This window comes from Pinus tabuliformis, chromosome X (assembly GCF_031772625.1).
Source record: "Pinus tabuliformis cultivar Carrire ecotype Pingquan chromosome X, CPIR1, whole genome shotgun sequence".
Taxonomy (NCBI): domain Eukaryota; kingdom Viridiplantae; phylum Streptophyta; class Pinopsida; order Pinales; family Pinaceae; genus Pinus; species Pinus tabuliformis.
In genome coordinates this window covers 1,455,302,423-1,455,312,817 of record NC_142308.1, presented here as the reverse complement: position 1 = coordinate 1,455,312,817, position 10,395 = coordinate 1,455,302,423, and the positions used below count along the sequence as shown (strand labels likewise).

Sequence of the window (10,395 nt, the reverse complement as noted above, 5' to 3'; positions counted from 1 at the left end):
ATATTACAATGGGGTGAACAAAGATCAAATTTCTCATCTATCGGGCACCAAGTGGCTTCCCTTCTAATAAGCCTGCAACTTTTGCTAGCTGTAGTTCTTGTAGCTTTGCCTATCTTTCCTAAATTACAGATACAAACAAACTGCTTTAATAAGAGACTAAAACATTTTAACCAGACGATTATGGGATGGGGTCCCAGCCTTCGTCTCCATCTCTTAGGACTCCAGGGGGGAGGAGAACTGCTTTGTTAGCTTCAGCATCGACTTCTTTATTGTTGTCTCTCTTTATATGAAGAAAATCCAAATTCTGAAAGGTATTTGTCAGGAATCTGATTCTGCTCAGAAGTCTTGATAATCTTAAATCTAAGGGAGAGGAATTATCCACCATAGCCTTTATAATGGACTTAGAGTCTCCAAAAATAGTTGCATCTTTGATACCCAAAGAGATGAGCAGCTTGAGACCCTGGAGCAGAGCCAGAGCTTCGGCTTGAATGCTGGAATTGAAACCCACTCCCCAAGCATATCTGGATTCAGTTCTGCCATCTGTGTTTTTAATAACACCACGTGCTCCACAGCTGCCGGGGTTGCCTTTTGCAGCACCGTCGAAGAATAGAGTTTTTCTTGCCTTCTTTTTGCAAAGATCAATGAGCTCTTTAGCCTTGAGACGGATTTGCCAATGCTTAAGTATATGAGGGGCTGAATTTATCAACGAATTGGAGGCCCAAAGCATCGCCCCAAGCAACGTCTTGATCGCTAAGATCTGCTTTGTCTAGCTGGTCTCCCAAACATTCTTTCAAATGACTTTTGATTTTTACCCAGATTATCCTGGAGTCACTCTTTTTGCCATTGAAGATCCTATGGTTTCTTTCCAGCCATATGTGCCAGCAGGTTAATTTAGGAATAGCGAGCCAGGCTTGTTTGATATGCAGGTTCTGAGATGAGCCACCTGGATACATGCGCGTCCATTTAGAGAACAAATCTGAGCAGTGAATAGGAGGGGCGAAGTCAGAGTTTAAAGGCTTTAACACTTCCTTCCATAGATCAGCTGCAAAGCTACAAGAGAGCATCATGTGAGCGACAGTTTCTTCGTGGTCTTCACACAGGGAGCAACGAGAGGGTCCAATAACGCCTCTTTTATGAAGCCTGTCCTCAGTCAAGATCCTGTGATGGCAGAGGAGCCAGCAAAAGATGTCTATCTTGGGAAACGTTGACTGAGACCAGATCCCCTGCCAGGGCTTCGGATCTGGCGGCACATTCGGTTTCTGAGAGAGATGGTTATAACCTTGTGAGACTGTGTAATTGCCCAGGACCGAACCCCATCCCCTCGTGTCTGCTTTCCTGGTATTCAATGGGGCTTTGCCTTTTAGGTGAATGAGGAGGGTGGCGTATTCGTTGGATAGATGCGATGGCACCTCCAGATTTCTCCATCTCTGCCAGTTGTTGTTCTCCCACTGCGATAGATCCCACAACATTTTAACGCCTACTCTATCCAACCATTCTTTTAACTGGATCAGGGATCGATCCTCAGTAAGGGGGTTGCAGCTCGTAATGCGATCCTCCCAAATATTAATGTGCTTTCCGTTTCTAGGTATCCAATGCACATGCTGTTTAATTAAGATAGAGGCTTTCTCGCACAGCTTATGTATCATAGTTCCAGTGGAGGTAATAGGATTGTCCAGGCAACGTGCTCTCTGCCCACGGAAGTATTTTTTCCAAAGTGCAAGTTGAGCCCAACCCGGGTTTGGAGCAATTATCCTCCATAACAGCTTTGTGCCCAATGCTATATTTTGTTTACTGATATTCTTAAAATGCAGCCCGCCTTCCATTCTGGGAAAGGAGATTGTGTCCCAGCTTATTAATGGAATTCTCTTCTCATTTGCTTTTCCACCTTTCCAAAAGAAGTTTCTAATATACTCCTCCATTTTCCTCGTGATGCCAATAGGAGCCATCATCACTGCAGCCTGGTAAATGGGAAGGCTATTCAGAACAACTTTTATAAGCACTGTCTTACCTGCTAGATTGAGCCAGTTGAATCCCCAGGAACGAATTTTAGACTTGAATTTTTTCATTAGAGGCAGCCAGTCTCTGCTGAGGGATCTTTTTTGGAAGATAGGGAGGCCCAGATACTTGAAGGATGACCAAGTAAAAGAGGTTGCAAAACCAAAACAGTTAGATATGGCTTGAATCGATCTGATCGTTGCATTCCAGCAGTAAATGTGGCATTTGCCTTTGTTGAGGCTGCTTCCTGAATCTTCGCAGTAGGCATCCACCACTTCTTTGAATCTTATAGCCAAGGGTAAGGAGGCAGCACCCAGCAGGAGAGAGTCATCTGCAAACAGTGCATGATTTATGCTTTTAACACCTCTTGCTATGTTTAGTCCCAATATTTCTTGGTCAGTCTGCTTTTTATTCAAGAGGAAGCTGAGGACAGAGGCTTGGAGGACAAAGAGCAAGGGGGATAGGGGACACCCTTGCCTCAGCCCTCTAGAGGCTTTGAAAAAGTCAGCGGCCCTCCCATTCACCAAAGGGGCGATCCATGGCTCACTGATACATGCCTTGATCCAACTGATGAATTTGGCCCCAAACCCAAACTTATGCAAAACATCAAACAGAAATCTGTGTCTCACCCTGTCAAAGGCGCTTTCCAGGTCTAATTTGACAACCATTCCTTTCTCTTTACGGGTCAAGCTTGAGTGAATCACCTCTTGGACCAGGATATAATTATCCACTATTTGTCTTCCTTGAATAAAACCTCCATGATTCTCTGGAATAATGGAAGGAAGAATAGTTTTCAGCCTGTTGGCAATCACTTTTGTTATCAGTTTGTAGCCTATGTTGCAAAGGGAGATGGGGCGGAATCTGGAGAAGGTGTTGGCTCCTTTTTCCTTAGGGATAAGGGCCAGGAAAGCCGAATTGGTGCTACCCCCTAATTTCTGACAAGCTTGAGATTTCTGGATCATTCTGCACAAGTCTTTTTCCACAATCTGCCAACAATTATGTAGGAATCTGGCAGTGAAGCCATCTGGGCCCGGGGCCTTGTCAGGTTCCATGGCAAAAAGAGCGATTTTGATTTCTTCGTTGGTGACTTCTGCTTCCAAGGACTAGTTCTTTCTAGCCGATATCAGAGTGGGCACCTCATTGACTAAGGTGGAAGTCTGCCCCAGGGCCTCTTTCTCACTATACAGGTTTTTGAAATGGAGGAAGGCAACATTTTTTATACTTTGCAGATCACTGTGATTGGTGTTATCTACCTTAATTTCGGAGATGGAGTTGAATTTTTTCGAGCTTGAGCTTGCTTGTGGAAGAAGGCAGAGTTTCTATCTCCTGCCTTGAGCCAAAGCCTCCGAGATTTGACCCTCCAATACTCTTCCTTGACCGAACTTGCTTTGAGAAGCTTTTGCTGAAGATCTGCCTCCTTGTCAAGGACTTCTTTTGTGATCACTTCATTTTCCGATTTCAAATGGTGGTTCTCGAGGCATTCTTGAATCTTTTTCCTTTCCACTACTGGGTTAGGAAGGGATTTTGCCCAAGTTTTCAAGGCAGCTTTCACTCTCCTAAGCTTTTCTTCCCAAACAAAGAATGCATAGCTGTTGACAGGTTGCTTCCAAGTGTCTTTTACTAATTGCATAAAGGATTGTTCCTTGACCCAAAGGGAACTGAATTTAGAAGGAATGGGACCTTGATCCATGTGGGCCACAAGATCAAGTTTAATGGGTCTGTGGTCCGATACACTGCAAGGAAGAATATGCATTCTAGATTCTAAACCAAGAAGAAGAAAGGAACTTTGAACAAGAAATCTGTCTAACCTTGCAGCTATGTGACCCGGGCCGAGCCTTCTGTTGGTCCAGGTGTACTTGCCCGACGAAGGTTTGATGTTGATCATATCCCAATCCTGAAGCAGATCCTCCACCCATTCACGCGCCGGATCCCTTACTATGCTTCCTCCACGTTTTTCCGCTAGAGATAAAGTGAGGTTCAGATCTCCAGCAATGATGATATTTGCTAAATCTTCAGATTCTGCCAGTCCTCTGATGGAATCCCAGCAGATCTTTTTCTCTCCTACGCTAACTGGAACATACACATTAAAGAGACAAAGGGTCTCAACTGAGTCTGCATGTTTCAGCTTTGTGAACAGCCAATGTGGGTTGGCGACCTCTTTAACCTTTGAGAATTTGTTTACATTCCAGAGGGTGCCCAGGCCTCCTGAGGCCCCCCTGGCTGAGACTGCTTGTCCTTCACTTCCATTCCATAAGTTTTTCCCGATATGGAGGAAGACCTTATCCTCCATTTTAGTCTCCTGGATTAGGAGTATGTCGGGAGAGTCGGATCTTATTAGACTTTTGGTGGCTTCTTCTTTTATTTTGCTTCCCATACCCCTACAATTCCAGGAGACGATCCTCATCACTTGCTTTTGGAGTGGGGAGCTCCTTTAGAGCTCTGGTGCTGGTTTCTAGTCATCTTCGCGGTTTTAGCCAAAAGTTTCTCAAGGGTAGGCTGGCTTCCTTGCAATTTGTCCTTGTAAGTCTCCTGCTCCCTTTTTTCGCGGGTTGTTTTTCGGCCTCTCAATGATCTTCTGGCCGAGGATTGCGAGCCTGCTATTTCTCCTTCTCCTTCTGAATCCTCCGAGCTTTGCACTTCCTCAACCTCTTTTGTGGGTATCTCTTCCATTCTGTCTACATTGTTTTTGACTTGCTTTGGCTCCGAGGGGGGCTCTTTGTGGGGTGATCCTTCATTCTGTATCTCTATTCCTTGAGAGTCCTCTGTTGCTGAGCTTAGCTGAATGAATTTATTTCCTTGTTCTTCTATGTGAGAAGTTTGAAGCCCAGAGCCTGTCTGGGAGCTTTGGCATTGTTATTTCCGGTTCTTGGGGCTTTGTTTTTGGTTCTTTTGACCTGCGTCCATCCTTCCCCCTTTCTTTTCTCTGCTTCACTGTTTTTTGGACAGTCCCTAGCAAAATGGCCGTAGACATGGCACTTCCTGCACTTGAATGGAAGCTGCTCATAATCCAGTTTTTGAACATGTGACCAACTTCCAACCCTAATCTTTATTGCCTCAGGCAGACTGACCTCAAGGTCAACTTCAACGCAGATTCTAGCACAGTCAAATTGATCTCTGCTGTTGGCGCGGTCAATGAATTTGCCTAGGGTATTTCCGATGTGTTTGAGGGATTCCCAGTTCCAGCAGTGCATTGGCAGATTGGGCAAACGAACCCACACAGGGACGGCTGAGGGGACGTCAACTGATGGATCAAAGTCAGGCGTCCACTTGTTAAGATACAGCCCCTGAGGGCCCATGAAATAGGGACCATTGCGGAATATCAACTCCTTATCTTCTTTTTCAGCAAACTCAAACAGGAAGAAACCCTTCCCCAGAAAGTACGAGGTGACTCTGCTTTTAATGAGCGGCGCCCAGTTCCTAGCGACCCAGCTCTCCGTGGTTTTTGGGGAGGGCCAGAGCCCAGTGAACTGTCCAACCAAAGCTCGCTCTGCTAAAGAAAGGGCGACCTGGATCGACTTCTCAGGGGGAAGCAAGATCTCAGGGATGTCGTCCAAGCGCTTTACAAATTTTGCAGCCTCTGTCATTTTCTTCTTTGGAAGAGAGTTCAGCAGATTGACAAATGCCTCGACTTCAGAAGAAGGGGGCAAGGGGGACTCCATTGAGGCAGTCATGGCTTGATCTAATCGAGCTCACCCAAAACTAGCGATCATATCCCCCAGAACTGCTCAGAAGAAGCCCCAGGGAGGAGCAAAGGTCGATCCACTGATTAGAATGACGAACACCTCGCAGAGGAAGCGTCTCGACGAAGAGGGAAGCCCTCTAAAACGGCCTCAGGGCCGAGGCGATGGCCTCAGGCGCAGGGTTATGCAGGCAATCCGATCAGCGCGCGCTCGAGACCTTTCTTAAAATGGTTATTATTAAATCCATATTGTATGGTATTGTTACCAGAACTCTTGCATGTAATTGATTTCCAGACTTTAATCACAGGCAGCGTTTTATCATTCCAGTGTTTTATGTGTTAACGGTTTCGACATCCGAAGTTTCCTAAGTGTACCATCAATGCGTGGACGAGCCCTACATGGGGACTGATATACTTCCATTTTATTTTCATAGCATTTAGACTTCAGATCTGAATAGCGTTTGATGCCATTTCTTTGCTTGTGAATTAATTAATTCGATTAGAAGTTCTTGGGTTATTGTATGATTCATGGTGATAGCTTGAAACTTCAATTGCTAAATTATTGAACAAGATCTTGTAAAAGATTTAATTGAGCATTGAATTTCAAAGTATCTCTATGGACTCTGTTTTCATGCATTTGAGTCTTAGTATGCTTAAAAGAGTTTTTGGTTTTCATGAATGCTTAGTGTGTTAGTTGGAAAGAGTTTTTGTGAACGATATCCTTGTAAGAGGATTGAAAACTCAGACTAGTAACACTCTGTTTTCTTATAACAATTGATTAAATTAGGTGCTCCCCTTATATTCTGTTCATGCTTGTGCCTCTGCCGCTTGTAGCAAGACATCTATACTCCTCTAAACTTGGGCATCCTTTTGAACTTGGAACTCATGTTTCAGTTTCTTATATTTTTCTTTGAGAGCTTTTTTCTGAGTGTACCATTTTGTTGCCCATTTGCACGTTTCAGTTTGATCAACCTTAAGTTCTTTGATTTGCTTCTTCAGTTTCTCATTTTTTTGTTGAATCTTCTTGCTATGAGCTCTCAACATTTCATTTTCCTTCTTTATGACCTTCTCCAGCACATTTGCTTCCATCAATTCCTCTTTTAGCTCTTCAATTTGTTTCTCTAACCTTCTCTCTTTCTTGTTTTTAGGTACTGGCTCTTTCCTTTCTCCCTTACTACTCTCGGTTTCCATTTCTGCTTCCTGTTCTGGTTGTGAATGAGCACTGCTTTCAATGTCCATTGGTGCATTTGCATTTGACTCCGGTTGATCATCTTGTGTTTGGTTCTTTTGTATTCTTCTTGATCTTCTTGTATAAGTAGTGAAGATTTTGTCTTGTTCAATTTTCTTGGCAGTTTCTTGCCTCATATTTCTTGTCCTTACACCACTGCTGGGTTGAGGAACATTGCTTGACTTACGCTCAGGGATTTCCTCATCAATATCAAGCATAAACTCGGTGCGTTCTTGCTGCTGTTCCTGTTCATCTTCTTTATTTTGATTGGCAATTAAAAATTCCTTCGATGTTTTTCCTCTCCTCTGCAACTCAAATTCAATTAGAATCTTGATCAACCCAAAATGACATAAACTCTTATCTTCATTACCCTTTCGTTTATGAATGGTCTTTGCCATTTTAGTCAAACTTTGTAAGAGGAAGTAAGGTAAATTGATGGTGCATTGACGTTTTATGTGCAACAGAAGTTTGATGTGATATAGGTACACTATACGATAACGCCCTTCACATGTAAAAAATTTCTGAATAATGTATACCATTTCGTCCCAAGGGTGAATTAGCCAACTTCTGGGAACACCCTTTTTCCAATTGACAGAGGAAACCCTTGACCTAAACATAAACTGAGTCCATTTTTTTTCCTTAAATTGTTTGGTCTTGAAATACTTTTCCCCTTCTGGACTGATTCCCAATGTTTGTGCTATGGTATCCTCTAAAATTCTAAAAGAAAAGTTTCCTATTAATGCTTTCTCTCCATTGAATGTGAATGCAAACTGCTTTGTCACTTCTTCATTGTTTCCATTGAATTTCTCTAGAAAGGGTAACCAGTGTTTTTCCCTTAAAATCGTGACACAATCATCATGATATTGTGAACTATCAAATGTTTCAGGCTCTGCTCTATTGGTCATTTAAAAAAAAAATCTCTGTTCTAACCCTTTTGTTTATGCTTAGCAATTCAATCAAGGTTTTGCAATGTGTTACCTCTTTTCTTGCATTCCACTTAGCCGACCTGGTAACGCCCTCGATTCTCAGGGTTTCCTTCTTTAATTGCTTGGGCGGTGGTAGAAACTTGTGGTAAGCCTGTGATATGCTCTCCCTTTGTAGCGCATGCTGTCTCGACCCTCTTTGAAAACTCAGAGTTTAAACACTCACATGGTAACGCACTTTTATGAGCTGATGTTTTATAAAATGAAAACTTAACAACCGACCTTCACCCAATTTCTATAATGATAATGTAGAGTTGAAGGTGCATTCACATCATAAAGATAGAGGAGCGATACTGATTTGCATAGGTACAATCATGAGAACACCATATACATGTAAAGAGTGCTGTGGTGATGATAATGGATATATGTTTCATGAGCCCCCTTGGGTCAGAAGACTATTTATAACTCCCACATTAAAAAATGAATGAAATCATTTAACACTTGTCTTTCCAATGATTTACCACTTGTCTTTCCAATGGTTTACCACTTGTCTACTACGTGTTGGTACTTGGCAGATTGAAAAAATGATGGATCGATGACAAGGTTTGATGGTCGATTTTTAAAAAAATGAGGAGTTGATGACAAGGTTTGAAGAGTGGTGTAAGAAAAGGTTTGAAAATCATAGTAGGAATATGGCAATAGGCTAAAGTGTGATGGGAAATGATAGCAGAGTGATAACAAAGTTGAGTAGTTAGGAATGTTACAAGGGTGATGGGCATAGAAGTTTTTTGAAATTGATAACAAGCAATCATAATCATCATTTTTAACACTAAAAAAATTCAAGAATTTTAAATGTTAAAAATAAAAACTTCACCAATACATTACACTTGTTGGTTGACAATGGCTGAGTTGGCGTGCACAGGTAGGACTGATCTTCATTGTCCAAATATGACTGGTCTTCACTGTCCAAAACAGGTCCCTTTGAAATGAAATTGAATATAACAGGTCCCTTTAAAATCTGAAGAACTCTAAAGAACTCTGAAGAACTATGTTTGTGCAGCTTCTTTTATCCTTGTTGTTGATGTAGCCTTGATGATAAGCAACCTTTGAAAACTTTGTTGAAGTAGCCTGATGTATCTTGAATGCAGTCTTTAACAGGTCCCTCTGATATTTGTTGAACAGGTCCCTCTAATATTGGTACTGGTAACATAGTCTTCTGAACAGGTCCCACTGCATATTGCTTGAACAGGTCCCTCTGATTAGAACAAAAAAACAAGAACAACTCTTTTATTGGAATACTGAAGTACTGAAACAAATTCTTTGAAGATTTACAAATGAGGAGATGAGATAGGGAAAACAAAATGCTGATTCTTCTGATTCTTCTCCCCCACTAAAGCTTTGACTTGTCCTCAAGTCATTATTGAAGTGATGAACAAAACAATAAATAAGAAGAACAAGGAATTCTTACCAGCCAAATGAATGGTAAGAATTCTGGGTTAGAGTGTGCTAGAGTCTGGTTTTCGCATCTAAACCATTATTGTTTTTTTTTTTTTAAATGAAGTTGAATGAACTAAGGTAGAGATATCACAGCTGAAGGCTGCAATATCTCAATCTCCCTTTGCTGAGATACAATGTGAATAAAATCCTCCTTGCTGATGGGCTTATGATAGAGTTTCAACCGGTGGCCATTGACAAGAAAGGTGTTGCCTTCTCCATCAATGGTAGTAAGCTTGATTGATCCATTTTCATAGACTTGAACTATTTCATATGGGCCCATCCAATGTGTGGTAAATTTGGCTTTATGATCTCTGAATTTAGAATCAAACAGTAAAGCCGAGTCTCCTTCTTTGAACTATTTCTTTTTGATGTGTGCATCATGCCACTGCTTCCTTTGTTTCTGCATTAGGATTATAGTCTCCGCTGCTTGCTGCCTCATTTCATCTAATTGGTTCAATTGCATAATTCTCTGTTTTTGTGCTTCATTGAGATCAATTCCTAAATCTGCAGCCATCTTATAAGTATGTATTTGAAATTCAATAGGAAGCATTACCTCTTTCCCATACACTAACTGATATGGTGTAAATCGTGTAGTGTTTTTCCACGTGATTCTGGCCCAGAGTGCATCTTTGAGCTTCTCTTCCCAATTATTTATGTTCATTGCTACTGTCTTAGTGATAATTACTTCCAATGTTTTATTGGTAGATTCCACCTAGCCATTGGCCTGTGGATGGTAAGGTGTACTTTTCCTGTGCTTGATTTTATATTTTTCTGTGATGTCTTTGACCAGCTTTGAGGTAAAATGAGTACCTTGATTCGTCACTATCTCCCTTGGTACTCCATACCTTACAAAAATTTCCTCAAAAAGGAAGTTTACCACTGTTTGTTCAGTTGGTCGGACTAGTGCTTTGGCTTCAGCCCATTTTGTCACGTAATCAGTACATACTAGGATGTACTTTTTACCTTTTGAAGTTGGATTGATGGGTCCTATAAAATCTAGAGCCCATTTTTCAAATGGCTCTAAATGTATTTGAGGCTGAAGTAGCATTTCATCTATAGCTGTTGGTCTGCCC

At 41.8% G+C, this 10,395-nt stretch overlaps 1 protein-coding gene across 1 annotated transcript; it reads right to left on the bottom strand.

Annotated features, from left to right (window-relative positions):
- Positions 1-3,244: 3,244 nt before the first annotated feature.
- Positions 3,245-4,285, bottom strand: LOC149145502 (uncharacterized). Its single transcript, XM_089452481.1, has one exon. The coding sequence runs from the start codon at positions 4,283-4,285 to the stop codon at positions 3,245-3,247; it is 1,041 nt and encodes a 346-aa protein (XP_089308607.1).
- Positions 4,286-10,395: the final 6,110 nt, after the last annotated feature.